The 18,094-nt window shown below is 36.9% G+C and overlaps 1 protein-coding gene and 1 long non-coding RNA gene across 6 annotated transcripts in view; one reads left to right on the top strand and one right to left on the bottom strand.

The window, feature by feature from the left end:
* The first annotated feature begins 821 nt into the window (after nt 1-821).
* Nucleotides 822-8,568, top strand: LOC129703587 (uncharacterized). Its single transcript, XR_008724589.1, has 3 exons — nt 822-1,823; nt 2,625-2,737; nt 8,326-8,568. It is a non-coding gene; the product is annotated as an uncharacterized LOC129703587 (long non-coding RNA).
* Nucleotides 8,569-9,156: 588 nt separating this feature from the next.
* The window catches only part of ppp2r3a (protein phosphatase 2, regulatory subunit B'', alpha), a 261,434-nt gene continuing 252,496 nt past the window's right edge, over nt 9,157-18,094 (bottom strand). For all 5 annotated transcript variants that reach the window (XM_055646173.1, XM_055646175.1, XM_055646174.1 and 2 more), the window contains 4 exons: nt 16,836-17,011; nt 13,622-13,740; nt 11,810-11,916; nt 9,157-11,012 (listed from right to left, as the gene is read on the bottom strand). In XM_055646173.1, coding sequence (XP_055502148.1) covers nt 10,916-11,012; nt 11,810-11,916; nt 13,622-13,740; nt 16,836-17,011 — 499 coding nt within the window. In that variant the 3' untranslated portion in view covers nt 9,157-10,915. The remainder of the gene's footprint in view (nt 11,013-11,809; nt 11,917-13,621; nt 13,741-16,835; nt 17,012-18,094) is intronic.

The following is an 18,094-nucleotide window of genomic DNA, read 5'->3' as shown; positions in this document are numbered from 1 at the left end:
TAGAGCCTGCTTCACCTCCCAGGATATCTCTTGAGTGGAGAGGTTCAGATCTTCTTGATTTCTACATTTGGAAAAAGTGGAACACAATGCAACGCAACTTTTTACCAAATATTGTAAATTATTCCAATTTTGTGCCTTATTATATCTTCTCCCCCCCCCCCCCCAACCCCCATCATTTCCAGTAATGTGTATGTTATGACAAAAAGGAAACAATATTGGACATGCATAAGTCTGAAAAATAGAACAAAGCATTAGGACACTATTTATTGACCTTTCATCGAGCCAAACGATTTCCTCCTTTCCAGACAATATCTGGCATACAGAGTATTTTCAATGATTTCTGTTTCGCATCAATACAAGGGTACAAGCATCATATGAATGGTAGACTCTGTTCCTTGGATTCTTAAGCAAAGCCATTGGAATTTGTCTGCCATTGGGATAATGTCCATTACCAACAATGGTCTAGGTCTAGGAGATAAAACAATTGAATCAGAACTATATTGCAACTAAATATAAAATAGTAAAGCTGGTAGCTTTTTAACGTTTATATGGCATTTTACTATGTAAAACCTCTGACGCAAAATGTTAGTTTTAAACAGGATTGTAAACCTTCCATTTTGTGTTTTTCAAAAAACTAAAGTGGACAAATATAAACAAAGGTTACACAAAAAAGCTGGAGAAACTCAGCGGGTGCAGCAGCATCTATGGAGCGAAGGAAATAGGCAACGTTTCGGGCCGAAACCCTTCTTCAGACGGGTTTCTAATATGCTAATATTCTATTCTAATTATATTCTTTTATATTCTAATATAATCTATTATATCTAAATATAAACAAAGATTTGATATGTATGCAAACTAACAATTCACAACATTTGCATTTTGAATAATGCAGAAATTATAAATATGAATTGAAACATATGACTCATGGTTTTATAAACAGTGCAGTGATGTTAAGATAATATAACCCATTATTTAGACTAGCTTGTTTATTATGTTAAGCTGTGAGCCACACACTTTGGAAGGTTGTTAATGCACACATAATGAAGAGAAAACTAGAATAGTAGCAGGAAAGTGAGGTTTAATTATGTTGAAACCAGGGAAACTGACGTTTTTCTCCTTGGAACCTGACGTGAGGAGAATGGGTGAGGAAGTGTTTCAGCAAGAATCTCTGGATCATGAAATGCACCTTGAGAACAATTTGGGTGAATCGTTAGAATTTTATATTCTGTTGACCAAGTTATTTAAATACATTCCTGGCAATTGAAAATCTTTGTTTGACTTGGATGTCATTTCCCACATCTGGAAACCTGTATGGTTATCCTCGGAAAGTGATCTAAAATCTGTTGCAACTGGCTTGCAGTTGTGACTTGCCAATGATATTACGTTTCTGGAAGTACTCTTTCTAGAATTACTTGTTTAAATGTTAACAATAAAGTTGAGGGAATGCCATGATTGGACCTTGAGCCACACAATAAGAAGATTGTTGGCAACTTAGGCAAAGGTGGGAGATTTGGTCTGGTGTGTATAATAATTACAAGAAATTACTGCATGTGGAGTATGATTTCTGTTTAATGATTGTCATTTCTAATGTGCATTTTAGATATTTCAATATATTGCCTACTATACATGGCAGTGAATTTCATGTTTACTATTTATGATTTAAATCTTCAGTGTGCATGAGCAGAATATTTTACATCTATAGTAAAATATTTCATAAAGTTTATTTAAGAGAATAAATGAAACTCTTTGTCTACCTTCGATTTTCCAGCATCTGCAGTTCCCTCTTAAACACTTTGTCTACTCCACTGCGAAATCTCCTCAAGGTATGCATACTTTGAAGAAGTTCTCCTCCTCCCTCCGAAGAGTTTTACAACCTCCTCACTGACTGCTCCCCCTCTGTGCCCTGCCTCCCCCACCCTATGTCAGTCTGAAGGGTTTCGGCCCGAAACGTTGCCTATTTCCTTCGCTCCATAGATGCTGCTACACCTGCTGAGTTTCTCCAGCACTTTTGTCTACAAATGAAACTCTAACACTGGTTTAATATAAATCAAGAATCCGAGTCTGCCACTTGATTCCTTAAACTTGTTGTGCTGCCATTTAAGATCATGTCCCATCTGATTGTAACATCAGCTTTGCTCTGCATTCCCATTTACTCAAGCTAAACTTTCATTCCCTGGATAAAGAGAGATTCTTAATTAAATCTGGTGCCAACCAGACAAGATCTGCTTATGCCTAATCTTTCCTATAAAGTAGCCATTCTTCTATCTATGCCAATGTTATCTCTAACATCGTGAGCTTTTATTTTCCATAACAACATATGATGTGGCATCTTGTCAAATACCTTCAGGCAATCTTGGTATGTCCACTCGGCCGTTTTTCCACAACATAATGCAAAAGATTGGAATTGGTCAGCAAATATTTCCCTTTCACAAAATCATGCTGACTTTGCCTGATTGCCTTGCGAAAATGTTTGTAGTATACCTCTTAACACTTTCTCTTTGACACATTTGGTAAACAAGTTTGAATCTGATCCTTGTCTTGTTAACTTTGCCAGAAATTGCATTAATTCATCTTGAACTTTGTCTTACATTTGCAATTGTAAACCTATTGTGCTATATTTATAGATACTGAGAGAAAACGGGCCCTGCGGATATGCTTGAAATGCCAGTGCTTCAGCTGAGAAGAGGGGGGGATACTGTTCTGTCCTAATTGCTATCTACAGTCTTCTGGTTTGATGGTAAGATTGACTTTATCTACAGCTGAATGCAAATACTTGTGTGATTAAACTCGAAAATTTGGGGGGAAAAATGCATTCAATTCAATGAGAAACTCGTAACCTCTTTAAAATTCTTTATTTAATTTCAAAATCTCAAAAAAGTCTGCACTGTAAAGCCATGCTAGCACAAGCAACCAGCAATATTTCACACCATTTTCAGCAACCAAAAAGCATAACACAGCTTTTATTTTGAATCATTTCCATAGTTTTTAAACCATTAACAGTTACAACTTTTTTGAAAAAGTTGTACTGTTTGAGTTGTTTTACAGTAGCTCACATTTTCAGAGATGGCGCCATTGAGTTTGCATAGAGCAAGAATTATTGTGAAAAAGAAATGGCAACTTTTCATCAAATCAGTCATTTTGTACAGATTGTGTTGCATCTGAATAATACACATGTTTCAACCATTTAAACAAAACAAAGACTCTACTGCTATAAATAATAACATTGGAAAGTATTGCATGAAGATGCTGGAGCTTCTCATGTTTAATGTATAAATCTGTCGTTCATCAAGAATAATTGCATTTTTATTTCAATCACAAACTCTGAAGCTACTTTCCTTTGCATTTTTTATATATATATAAATATATATATATAAAACCCTATATGGTAGTTTATGAATTTACAAAGAATCTAATGCTGAGGTTTCTATATTTGCAAACCACACTGAATGAACAAACAAATTTCACACATTTTGTAGTGAGTTTTTTTTATATTACATTACTTACAGTGATAATGAAATTCTACACGTGTGTACATTAATTGTCTAGAACAGTAAAGGCTATAAATAAGGCACATATTCAAAACAAAATGTTAACAAAAAAAGTAAATGGCAGTTGCAGAAATGTACTGTGTTGGTACATTATATCAAGCTTCACAAACAGGAAGAACAAATGTAAGTGTTCAAATTAGTTTTCACCATTGCTCAGATGATGCAATGTGTTGGAAGGGTAGAAATGGCCGACATGCGTCCAAGGACCTGTGAACCCACCATGTTGACTAATTTTCTTTGTCTGATATCTGTACTGCTTTCTTCAGAAATAGACTTCCATTGTAAGTGTGGTATTGAATGTTACAATTGAGATTTAGTCTGGTCTGGTATAAATTAGTGGGACCATTGTAGAACCAAGGGTTGTCTGGAAAATGGGTGAAAATGCTTTATCTTAAAATATTATGAATTATGATGATTCTCGTATTTGCTATGTAGCTTTCCTCTAAGTAAAAGTCCCATATGATTTGAGCATCCTGGTTGTGGTCTGATAAAAGAATGAAGCCTATGGAACTAAGTTTAAATTGTCTGCAGTTCTAACCAACATTTCTGAGAATTTTCATAAGCCCCCACAAAAAACATGTGACAAATTAACAATTTCAAGCATGCAGTCTTATTCTAGCTACTCCGAACAACCCCATGGCACTAACTGTGATCATATAATCAAAACTTCAAGATGTAACTGATTTCTGAATTATAATCCACGCTACAATTCAAAGAATGCCATGTCAAAGTTCTACATGGTTAGTACTCAAAAGGAACATAAACCTTCCTTTGTTATTCACCTTTAGCTTTACTGGCCAAATACCACAATTGCTGCTTCTGGCTCTTGCAAACATCGGAGGTTTAACACAATGCCCAGAGCAAAGGTTTCAAAACAAACACATCACAGTGATGCAGATTTCAGAGGGTAAGGATTCAGAAGAAACCATTTTTGTAAAGGACACATGATATATCAGAAATAAAATACTTGTTTAATTGTGTTGATGTTTATGCTATAACCAATCCCATTCAGGATCTTGAACCAAACATAATCTACAAACAGACTATTAGGCCAATTGGCACACAGTATGCTCAATATGTATGTATGTCTGTGGTCTTATTTGCATAGGCTGATAGCTAAGCAAAATTCAATTTTGTTAATTTTGAGTGCACAAAACATCTTATTTTCTTTATATTAAATCATAGAAACACATCAGCACATCCCATCTGTGATCTGCCTTTCAACCACTGATGAAAATTTAAGAAAACGATTAACATATTATTTTCTGATCATTTAACAAGTGCATGATCTTGTAATTTTTTAGGTTTTCACTGCTTGCAAGACATATCAAACAGACAAGTCTTTAAATTGGTGGCACTGGCAGAAAAGGTGAATCAAAATGGCACCCTATTAGGACTAATCTGACATTCACATTTCAGACAAGAGGTTCAAATAATTGTTTCCATAGTCTACATAAAATAAAACAAATCATTCCTCATGTCCAGTAATTCATCTTATTTTACAACTTCAGGCATCTATCATTCTCGTCCTGAGGATTTTTGAAAACTTAAAGCAAATAAAATATCAAAGAATTCTTATTGTCATGAAAGGCAATGAAATTATGGTGAGTAATCGATTCCCTGCGAGAAGCGATTTAAGGTTAGCAAAATTGTAAATCGCTTAAGATTTTACCAGCAGCACATGGAGAAAGTATTATTTCTTTACCAAGGTAGTTTGACTTGATAAAACCAAGCCAATGGAGTATCACAGCAATCATTTTGTGTTCATGTCACATATATAAATTAGGTTGACAATATAATATTAATCATTTTTATAAACTGAGTTTTGGGATCCTGAACAAGACCCCTCTGCACTAGAGAATGTTTTACTCTATGTCCAAGTACACCGTGGTTGTTTCTGACATCCTAACAATGTGCCTTCAGCACCAACCGTTAATTGGAAATGCATTCATTTCAGACTATTACGACCAGTATTGCCATTTCATTTAGACTTTGTGCTGTATTTACTAACCCATTGGAAACTTCCCAATTTAACTAAAATAATTTAACTTCATACCACCTGTTGATATTTCTGAGTTTTTTATTCCATCACTTTGAGTTCCATTCTCCTCCTCAATAAACCTGCTGTTATAAATGCCATTGTTCGAATCTACAATCTTATCTATGTCATGGAATGGTTACTGGCTTCTCTATTGTCACCTGCTCCTGTTCAAAATTGATTATTTAACAAATAAAAAAATCTATAATGTTTACACTATTGCAAAAGATACAGAACCCCTACATTTATTTTAAAGCAGGTCACATTTTGTGATTTGGACAATGTACAAAGCATTACTTTGGGTGCTTCTATTCATCATCATTCTTTTATCAAATTGCTATAGCGTTGTAACTCCCATGAATTCATAATTATTTAGATAAAAATAAAAACATCACCTGAAGTATCTAGTATTAATGCTGTTGTCTGAATTCCCTGCTATTTGATTTAGTTAAAGCAATAACCTGTCTATTTGTTAAAATGATCAGTTAGAGGAAATGAAGTAATTCTCTCTCCAGCATTACATTTTGGTGCACAGTATTCTAAACAATTAATCCAGGACCAGGAAGTCAAATTCTTACACCTTTTGGCACCTCCAAATACAATTCTGGAATACACATCAAATGTTGAATTTTTAGTACAATGTACACATTTTATGCTACATCTGTGAGAAAATTATAAAAGTTTGCTCTCAGATATTTTATCCATATGTTGAACGTTGGTAATAAAATCTGGAGTGACAAAGAGCATGCAAAAATAAAGTGACTATCAGTCTTTCATCCACTCCTACCACTGAGCATATAAAATCTGTTATGTTTACCTCTCCTAATTAATCTCCGAAGGAAGCATCCAAAATATGCCATAATCGCTACACAAGCAATTATGTCATGAGGTGCCACCAAATGTTATCAAATCCAGAAAGTGAAACCCATTGATTGCATACTTTCCATAGTAAGATAGAAAACATCTCCAGTTCTTGGCACCTGTTTTTTGCACTGACTTATTGGGCTAAATTTGCTTGATTGGGAATTTGCTCGGCAAATTAGATAATTAAAGATTTCTTACCTGGATATATATTTTACTAAATGTGCAAATGGATTTTTCTAACAGATATTTTTGACTTTAAAACATCCAATGTGTAGATATATACACAGTAAAATCATTTGAAATATACCTTACTGAAATGTGGAATTGAAATATTACTGGAACATTTGTGATATTTGACTAAAATTGAATGTGTAACCTCAGTCAAATAATGCTAAATATGGAAATCATATCATGGAAATATTGTGAGTTAATAAATGCAAACAATTCCCCAAATTTTGTAATCATGTTTTGTCATCTACTTGTATTATCAGTGTTAAAATTCTACTTCCCAATTAATTTTGATCCCTTGCTAATAATTTGACACCATGAATACCAAAAGGATTATATGCTTCTCTGTTTCTTCCAATAGAACCAATCTGCCAAATCAATAATGAACTATGTTTCTTAAATACTTTCTGTGTGTACTGGATAAACATTTACATTTAATTCTTAGGTAACCACCTTTTTCCTGCATCCTAGGTTAAAACTTAACCTGGCAGATGCTGTGAGCTTGCCTTAGTAATTTCCCAATGAACTTTCAATGGGTTGAATACCTGCAATAATGGCCTGTTAGGAATTCCATCATAATCTGCTTGCCAGTTGGCTTCAGATATTACAACTGCTTCAACACTATGTTCTACATAATATATATATATAGCAGACGCAGCAAACATAGCCTACTCTTTATCCAAAAGGGACCTACAAGAGACGCATGCCAGACCCTTTCATAAAATGCCTTTCTCAATTACAGAATGCTCTGCTTATGCAATGTGTATAGGCAACACAAATAAATGACCCAACTTGAAAGCTCCCATCTGAGAATAAGTTTTAGTGCATGATGTATGCTTTTCTCCACAACTGTTAAATACTTCACATAACATCACTATGGAAAAATACATAGGTAATTAACGTTAGCATCATGTAGTTGCACTGATGTTGAGTCCACTAACAGGCCAAGCAGAACAAAGTATGGAGTAAATATCACTCAATTTCCTTTGAGATACTGATGCGGTTCTAAAACTTCAGGTGGAGAGAGGAAAAAAGTGATTTTCAATAACAGTGCTTTTTGATGAAAGAGGAAGTGCGTTGTTTTGTTACTAATTTTTAAAATGTTGTTTTACCTACTGTTACATTATACCACATTAATCACCATATTCAATACATCAATTTTTGGAGTTTACTCATGTAATAATGAGGGAGCCTTTTAAACAAAAAAGGTTAGTAATTTAGAGGGCATGATGGTAAAATGATTAAATTACTGAATTGTTCTCCAAAGGCCTATATCATTGACCTGGAATCTTGAATTCAAAACTCTGCCTGGCACCTCACAATTTCAATAAATCTGGAATTAAAATATTAACATTAATGAGACCATTAAACAATGTGGTTGTTGTAAAACACCCTCTGATGTACTAATGTTATTTCATCAAGTGTCTACCGTCTATCCGAGTCTAAACCCATTGAAAACAATTGCAGGTCAATTTGAGCTTAATTAGGGATGAGTAATAAATAGGTCTTGGTAGTGAATCCTCATCCGTGGTATGTAGCTTGCAGATTTGTTACCATTTATAAAATCCATGTGTGGCTCATTGCTCGTGATGTTATGGGAAAGCTGCATCTATAAATTGTAAATATAGTCATCTTTGTTTGCTTTAGTTTAGAGCTACGGCATGGAAACAGGCTCTTTGGCCCACCGAGTCATCGCTGACCAACATTCACTCGTACACTAGTTCTACGTTTTGAGGTCGCAGAGAGAACGTAAAAACCCCATACAGACAGCACCCGCATTCAGGATCAAACTAATGCTGTAAGGCAAACCTGCTCAACAATTGTTCAGAAAGAAAAAAAGGTTGGTTCAATCACAGTTGGGACATGCATGGTTGAATGGCAGGTAAACTGCTGCACAACTTGATGTTTAAAATAAAATTATAAACAATAGCTGAAATCTATCAAAAGTATTCAACTTTTTCTTTTTACAGATTTTTACGGACCTGCCATTTACCCACTGCATTTTCAGTTCTCCTTTTATTGACAATATCAAAAGCCAGGCAAAGCAACCCAGAAATATTGCATGCAAAATAAGGGCTGTAGGATGTTGCAGAGAACAAGGTGTGTGTACAAAAAAGATATTAGATAAAAAATCACTCGTTTTAACAGGCTTTCTAGTTTTGCTGAAACTATTTGTCTAATATTTTTAAATTGCCTTTTTATATGCTTCCCTCACTGTTAAAATACCATTTCAAAAACAGAGAACAAAGTCCTGCAGTTGCAGGATATCTGAAATAAAACATAAAAGGCTGTAAATACTGAACACGTCAGGCAGCATGTGAAGAAATGAACAGATTGCCATTCATGAAAACCAAAATATCATCAACCTGGAACTCTTAACTCTTGTGTCTCTCTCCATAACGTTGTATTATGTTCTAGATATTTCCATCGTCTCCTGTTCTTTTTGCAAAATATTTTTCTCTATTGAACACTGCGATGTCAAGTTCCTTCTTTGTAATTTATTGAAACAAGTAGTTGGCCCATGCTGGAGGAAATCATGGGCTACAAATAAAGTTTGACCTCCACTGTGCAGAGTCAAGAAATTTTGAAATGGCAATTGAATTGTGTTCACTTTTGAAATAAACTAACCTCCACAACAGAGGCAACTGGAGTACATTAAAATTGCAAAATCAGACAGCTTGGTATTGGGCCAATGGAAAGCGTGGGGGAAAAATAATCATACTGGTAAAATTGACTCGACATTATGCAACATTTCTAACTAAGGCTGCAAAGCAGCTTTAGTTTACAATATCAAAATCAAAATAAAAGTAAATTACATTGAATGACAAAGTAAATGCTTCTGCATTATATATTTTGTAGTAGTTACATAACTTGATTCAATTTACAGACTCTTCACTGTGTTAACAGTTTCTTATTAGGAACACGGAATCTGCTTTCTTTACAATTCTTCTATTAATATTCAGAAATAGAAAGTACCATGTTGTTTTCATATGGGTCCTATATTAAATTTCTACTTGTTGTGGCCACAATTCTTTTGAGATTTTGACTTCTGTAGGACTGAAATTTACTATCCTATTTTCATTGGGGTAGAATTTCAAACAATTACTTTGCGATCAATTTTTTGACACTGTTCACTGACATTTGAGGTTGGTTGCTTATATAAAGTACTTGTAAATTTATCCTGCAATTTGCACCCTCAGCATGAAGTTTTGTGTTTGGCCTTGAGCTGTTATGTGGTTGGAAGAAAGGGACTACTTGGATATTGAATGTTTAATCCACATTCAAAACGACATCAATTGCCTATTGAATGAAATACTGGACCATTGCATTAGCATGAATTGAGCACAAAATTGTAGATTCCAAAAAAGCAGATGGATGTTAGATGGAAGTCAGAACAAGAGCCCAAGATTTAGGCTCAAATTATCACTTAAAAAACGTGAGCAGAACTGACTGAAAGCCTTATAGTTGCTGTGTGCTGGTAGTTGTGACTGTGTGGCCTTTTCATGAAAGCCGATTTCCAATTTATAGAGGCTCCGATAAACTTGCTAATACAATGCATGCAAGGAAATTGGAAAGCAGGGAGTTTCCTTAAATCAGTTTTCTTATATCTCTGGCTGGTTTGATTTTGTGGGTAATACTGTGCATTTCATCAGACATTCATACAGTGAAAGTACCTGGGATGTTTTTCTACAATTGAAACGTTATATAAAGGCAGGTTTGCAGTGGTGTTTCTGACTTGTGCAGATAATCAGCCTATTCGGCTATTGCTGTCAATTGACAATGAGAGCAAAACAAAATCAGTGCTTGAGACTGCTAATAGGAAGAAAGGAACTTTATGAAGCCTTGATAAGGGCACAGATTAAAGGGTGGTTTGCACTGCAAAGAAGTCAACCCTGAAAGGTGAACAAGAGGGTGAAAAAATGGAAAGAACAAGCAAAACTAAACGGCGTCAAACGCAGCAATGGCAGCTAATAAAAATCCACAAACATAACACTGCATTTTAAGACATATTGCACAAACAGACAATATTTTAAAATTTTGAATAAAGTCCATTGCACACAGTAAGCATGTACTTCGTTCTGATATAAAATCTAGCATATTCTCTTCAACAAAAAAGCCGACAAAAAAAAGTATTAACAATTTCTTTACACGACACACCTGACTGGGTGGCAGTCAGTCTTCAAGGTTAATGTGCACTGGTCACCCTGACTGTCCAGCAGCTGAGCTAGCTTTACATTTATGTTGGCAGGTCGGAAATGACAAGCTTGTCTATCTTGCTGTTGAGTTCTGGGGCAGTGGATAGTTCATCTGATTCATAGTCTTCTTCAAATGAGCTGTGGGGAAAAAACAAATGATTGTACGATAATGCAACCACAGGATACGTTTTTGTGTACTATGGTTGTAAAAGTAGATAATAACCGATTTCTAATCCGAGCTGCCAACTGGCGGAAACTTGTGGTTAGGCACTTACAATTACAACCACAGAGTGATAGCAAGGATGAGGGGGGAGTTAATTTCCTCAACTATTTTAACCTGCTCTTTTCAGCGAAGGATTATTTCACCAGACATAAGTTGGAGTAAAGGAATAGGTGACTTTTCGTGTTGAGACCCTTCTGGGCCTATTCCTTTTCTCCAGAGATGCTGCCAAAGGACCTATTCCTTTTCTCCAGAGATGCTGCCTGACCCGCTGAGCTACTGCAGCTTTTTGTGTCTATCTTCAGTTTAAACCAGCATCCGCAGTTTCTTCCTACACGTAAGATAGTTCTTTACTAATGCATCAAGTTTTGATCCATGCTGATCACATTTTGATTCCATCAATTTTAAGCTGCTAACCTTATTGTTAAAACTAAAACATTGTAAAATGAATTTTAAAAAGGTTACCAGAAAGTGTTGTTTTGCATTTATTCCTTGCAATCAAGAAAAGCAACCTAAGATTCATAAGGAAACAATTAAGAAGATTTTCTCTGCTCTGCTGTGACGCATTGAAAAATTGATTAACATTATTTGAAGGGAGACAAAAATGCTGGAGAAACTCAGCGGGTGAGGCAGCATCTATGGAGCGAAGGAAATAGGCGACGTTTCGGGTCAAGACCCTTCTTCAGACTGCTAAATATTATTTGAAGACTCCTACCCTTCCTGTAACTGTTCATTGGCCGATTCCTCAGCAACTAAAATTTCATATTCTTCAGCTGCGTATTTATCCCAGTCGGAAGGTTCTGGACCATCACTGTCGACATCCTGAAAGAAACAAAATACAATCGTCAATGACCACCCAGGTGATTAATGCTGCAATTATTTTAATGTATAAGAACATAAGAACAATTAATTATGCTTTAAAGTTCAATCAATCTTATTTTGGAAACATTCAGTTTGACAAAAAAGACTATGCATAATTTAATCAGGAAGCTAATGGTTTCGTTTTAGTTTAGCTTAGAGATACAGCGTGGAAGCGGGCCCTTTGGCCCACTGGGTCCGTGCCGACCAGCGATCCTCGTACAGTAGCATTATCCTACAACACAATAGGGACAATTTACATTTTTTACTGGTCAATTAACCTACAAATCTGTACGTCTGGAGTGTGGGAGGAAATTGAAGTACCCGAAGAAAACCCACCCGCGGAGAGAAGGTACAAACTCTGTACAGACAGCACAGACAGTATATATTATATATATATAATATACACTAGGTACTCAAGGGTAAAACTTTATACTGGGCTATAATATAAATTGAATAGACATTATTCCATTTTTTCCCCCTCTATGATCAATATCAGCAAAAGGCATGCCTACTTGCTGCTATTGCTCAAGGCAGTTATAGTCTACAATATTAAAGCTGAGATTGATGCCTTTAATAAGGCTCTCTCTTATCCATTGCTGTCAAGTGTTGATAACCCCATAGACAATATTGCAGTTATCCAAATTGCAGAACATTTTTTAGAAGAACAAAATCAGAACTGTATAAACAGAGAGTATATTACAGGTTCCCTGGTATCTCACTTTGAGCTAGATTGCATAGCCTATAGAGACTGCCTATGAAGGCTCATAGATTGATAGACATTGTTGACTCCCTCTCTGTTTTGGTTGCGCACGGTCAAAGGGCAGCTATAACTATTGCTCTTTTTATCATGGAGCAATCTCCAGGCTTGGACGAGCTGTGCAGCCAAACAAAGCGAGGGGAGGGCACTAGCTTCCATCAATTCCCACACCAAGTGGTAAAAAAGGCTGCGGGATCCAGGAATCTGATCACTTGAAATGACCAGGGTGCACCTCTAAGGCCCATATCCCAATGCAGAGCAGTGGCACCACTTTACCAGCCTGCCCAACACCATCACTCGCAGGCAACCTCTCCACGCCAAGCCGTGGGCTATTCATATCTGCAGGTGCATCAACTAGGGGTTGAAGCAGGTTTCCAGCATTGTTCATGCAGACACTTTCTTTTAAAAAATTACAGGTAAATTCTTACTTGTGCATGTTTGGACTGGAGGACCAAGAGTACAACAACCAATTAGGGCTCTGCAATATATGCTATATGATAAGGTAGTTATACTTAATCGTGATTAAAATCCCAATATTCTCAGTATACTTCTCTACTCACTCTTTCAGTTTTCTCTTACTTTCTCGTTCACTGATCAGTGTATGATTCCGAGGCATAAATTGCTTGTGTCAGAAATTATTCTTTATAGATGAGTCTCGATACTGATGACCAGTAGGTTTTGAGGGAATTCTCTTGCATACCGAGCCATATTATGAATATTCTTGTATTATAAAACTTACCCCCTTGCAGCATGATGCGAAATTATCACATCCTCTCAAATGAAGTAAATAGGTTCAGATCAGATATAGCTCTGTTGCTCAAAACACATCCCCTGCCTTAAGCTTGAAACAAATGCATTTTGCTTCATTGGGGACAATTCACACTGCTTGGTTGCCCCATATACAGTTACCTTTTGCACAGCAAATGGATCTCTCTGCTCGTGGTCCAGATACTTTTCCAAGTTGAAGCAGGTATCATAAAAGATATGAGCCATTCGGCACCTCTTTAGATCTCGCATGGTTATTTTACCTGGATAGAAGAAGAAGAATGAAGATAAAACTGGGAAAACACTAGTAAAACTACAAATATCTTTACACTGACAAATTACTTGCAGCCATGTCTCCATCTAAGTGCTGCATTTTCCTTACCTATCTATAAAGCTGTCAACAAACTTCCTCTTTTGAAAGCTACAGAGAGGAACCTTGCACAAATGGAAGGTGTCACCAATGGAGACGAATTACACATATTGCATCCACACTAATTTCAGAATTGGAGGAAACAACAAAATATTAAGGCATGTGTGAGCAATGACCTGGATGTTCAGATGACAATTCATAAAGCAATAGATCTACTACAGCAGGAAATTCAGCCATTCACATTTAACATGGTTTTATGAAATACTTAAGTAAAGTACCAGGTGCTAACTGTTATATGGACCAATAGTTGTGGTTGACTCAAGAGGTTGGTAGGCTGCTCTGAAAAGTTAGATCACATGGGATCCAGGGAGAGCTAGCCAAACTGGATAGAAAATTGGCTTCATGGAAGGATGCAGAGGATGATGGTGTAAGGCTGTGATTACTTAAACCATGCAGGAATGTTGTCACATCAAATTTGAAAGCCAGGAGAATTCTCTTTTGCATCATGCACTTTAAACAGAAGCAAATGGAATTATGCTCAGACAGCAAAATAAAGGCTATTGAATTCATATATTTCACAAGCATGTAAGGGGAAAACCATCAACAATATTAAATGTAGGTCTGCACCCATTTCAAAACAGAAGATTATAATTATTCACTGATCGAGGATGTCTGAAGAGGGGAACATATTCATCTGAGATCTTAGATAAATTACACACTGCACATACTGGCAGGAGTACAAATGACAGCTGTAGCCAAATCTTGTATTTGGGTCAGATATTGATAATGCCACATAAATGTCACCATGCACAGTCTCCCAATAGTACAGAACAAGTGCCAATCCTACAGATAAAGAAGTGAACCACATCCATAGAATTCACATTGATTCTTTGACAGAAAGGCATCAATAATTTTCGTGTTCAAATGGATTGAAGTTAGTCATGGGGGATCAAGTATGCTAGCAGAGCATATAATTAAGAGGCTGAGATCGATCTTTGCAACCCCAAGGTATGCCTGAAGAATTGGTGTCATGTCCATTTTGCCTCATGTGTTTCAAATTCTTCATGAGGAACAAGCATATCAAGCATTCATTAATTCCCTCATAACATCCAGCTTCTAGCAGTGTAACTGAAAACTGTCTCTATTCTTTGGAAGTATCGAGGGAACAAGGCTTCCAATATTGTTAAGTCTAGTTAACTTTGTGTTCAGATATCATCCTGTGACGCACTGTGTCGCACAGGATGCACCCCAGCAGGGCACTTCATGAGCCACAAACGTTAAAACCACTAATAGACTTGTTATGGCGAAGGAAGTCGAGAAACTGTAGTGTACCCAACATTTTGAATGAAATCAACAACACAATGGAAAAATAATTCCGGTAACCCGGGAAAGTATTAAAACCAATAAAACAAGTACTTCTTGCAAGAGAAAAATGCCGTATCATAGAAATATGTCATGACAAATGTGTTCCAGAAGTGCATACAGAAGAGCTTACACATGTCAACAGCGAGATGAATCAATTTGTAATATGTTCAATGGCATAAAAAGTAAAAATGCCAGCGATAAAAACATAGTTAAGGAGATTTAAGTGTCTGAGAAAACCAGTTGATGGACACAACCTATAATCACTGTGTTTGTGAAACACTTTTCCAAAGAGGGAAAACAGTTTACTGTGTTTGCACGTAAATATGATAGGAAGTCATGTGGGTATGTAATGTGATGGCATCATGAGCTTGCCATTACCACACAGTACTGTGGTCAGGACGCATTGCAGCAGGTACCCACCGATGTCTCCCGTAGATTATTACAACAGACAGCACCAAACCCTGGCTCACAGACCATCTCCAAATACAATACAAACACATTGCTAAAACTTTGGTTTGAAAACAATCTTGCTATACCAGGATAGACACAAAGTGCTGTAGTCACTCAACAGGTCAGGCAGCATCTGGAGCCTGATCCTCTGAGTTACTCCAGCACTTTGTGTCTATCTTTGGTATAAGCCAGTCTCTGTAGTTCCTTTCTATTTGCTATACCGGAAACTGTAGGTTTTCAATAATTCCCTGAAACAGTAATATAGCTTTCTATAGAGCAAGAAACTTTTATGTATGAAAAACTAAAACATTCTAACCTATCCTAGAAGTTTTTATTGACAAATTTGCCTTAAAATAACGTACTGAAAATTCACATTATTTAGTCACATTTGCATATCTCAAATCCAAATTATTTAATGTTTAGTATAGCTTCATTATTTTTGTCTAATTTCCATTTCCCCTACTGATGAAAGTCAATGTGTCACAAACTAGAGAGACATACATGTGATACAATAATGCACTGTTAAGTAAGCTCAAGGTGCCCTTTATACATAAGAGAATGATGATAATTCATAGCTACTTTCACACTAGATACTGCCTGTTTACCAAACCAGCATTCCAGGGAGTAAAAAACATTGATGTGAAATTGTGTATATAATCAGTCTATAATGTTTGATTATACCCCTCCCACTCCGTATCCGACCTCTCTGTCCTGGGTCTCCTCCATGGCCAGAGCGAGCAACACCGGAAATTGGAGGAACAGCACCTCATTGGGGAGTCTGCATCCTGGGGCATGAACATTGAATTCTCCCAATTTTGTTAGTCCTTGCTGTCTCCTCCCCTTCCTCAGCCCTCCTGCTGTCTCCTCCCATCCCCCAGCCCTCGGGCTCCTCCTCCTTTTTCCTTTCTTCTCCCCGCCCCCCCACCCCCACCCCCCATCAGTCTGAAGAAGGGTTTTGGTCTGAAACGTTGCCTATTTCCTTCGCTCCATAGATGCTGCTGCACCCGCTAAGTTTCTCCAGCTTTTTTGTGAACCTTCGATTTTCCAGGATCTGCAGTTCCTTCTTAAACAAATATAATGTTTGATTATTCATTTTCTGAAAATAATGTTGTTCTCTGCTAAAAGATAAAGATTGTAGAAACATCTGGGTGATATATTTGTACAGTTATTTACCTTCACATTCTGGCTTCACAAGATCCAGCATCTGACAGAGGAGATCATGGAATGGCAATGGCTCAATGCCCATTCCCTCCATCCGTTCACATTGCTCTTCATAGAAGTATTCTAGCTCATACATGGACAGCACCCCGTCCCCATCAATGTCCATGGCCCGAAACCAGTATTCCATGCTAAAAGACAATGAAAACAACTTAATACTTATTACTCCTTACTCCTCGGATTGTTTTATCTAGAGCATTGGAGGCTGAGGGGTGACCTGAGAAGGAAATAAAATACTGAGAGGCATAGACAGAGGAGTCTTTTTGTCAGGATCAACATGTCACACACTAGAGGACGTAGATTTATGGTGATAGGAGGGAAAGTTTAAAGTTCTACCTACAGGTAACCACAACATGTTACAATGAGCGGGTCCTGGAAATCAGTCCATATCACAAATTTCCATAACATGAAGCTTCATCATCTGTGCAGGTGCCAAGAAATACAAGTTAAAAAAATTAATTGGTATTTATTTTTTTACTTTAGACTAGAGATACAGCATGGAAACAGTCCCTTCGGCCCACTGGGTCTGCGCCGACAGGTGATCACCCCTTACACTAGCACAATCCTACACACTAGGATTACACACATCCTACACACTAACTTACAAACCTGTCAAGTCTTTGGAATGTGGGAGGAAACCGGAGCACCCGGAGAAAACCCACGCAGCCACAGGGAGAACGTACACTGTGCCACCCAGAAATTTCAGAAGAGCACATTTATATTCCGTATCCCAGGTGGTTGGTATTAGTGATTTGTGAATTCAACAAGGGTGAATTTCCATTACCTGAACTGTTGTAACGGAGGGGTCATCTGTTCTTTACCTCATATTCTAAAGACTATGATCCAAGATTCTAGACTATCCAGCTAAGAAAACATCCGCAGAGTACCATGCCTGTCCAGTCCTTTCAAATGTTTTTCACATGCCTATGAGACTGCCTCACATTCTTCTAAACTTTTCTGAATCCAGGCCTTGTTAACCCAACTGCTTCTCGTAAAACCATTCCACCATTCAGCCTGGCGGTTCTTCATTACACTATCTCTATGATTATTTCCATTCTCAGGTAAGGAAACCAAAACCATACACAATACTGCAAACATCACCAAGGTCCTATATAAAATCCTTGCTCCTGTACTCAAGATCTTTTGCAATGAGGGTCAACATCCATCTGCCTTTTTATCTGCCTGCTTTGCCTTCAACTTAATTTTTAGCAATT

Source organism: Leucoraja erinacea, chromosome 14 (assembly GCF_028641065.1).
Source record: "Leucoraja erinacea ecotype New England chromosome 14, Leri_hhj_1, whole genome shotgun sequence".
In the NCBI taxonomy this organism is placed as follows: Eukaryota; Metazoa; Chordata; class Chondrichthyes; order Rajiformes; family Rajidae; genus Leucoraja; species Leucoraja erinaceus.
Note: the sequence above shows the minus strand (reverse complement) of the source record. Positions and strands in the feature narration are given on the sequence as shown.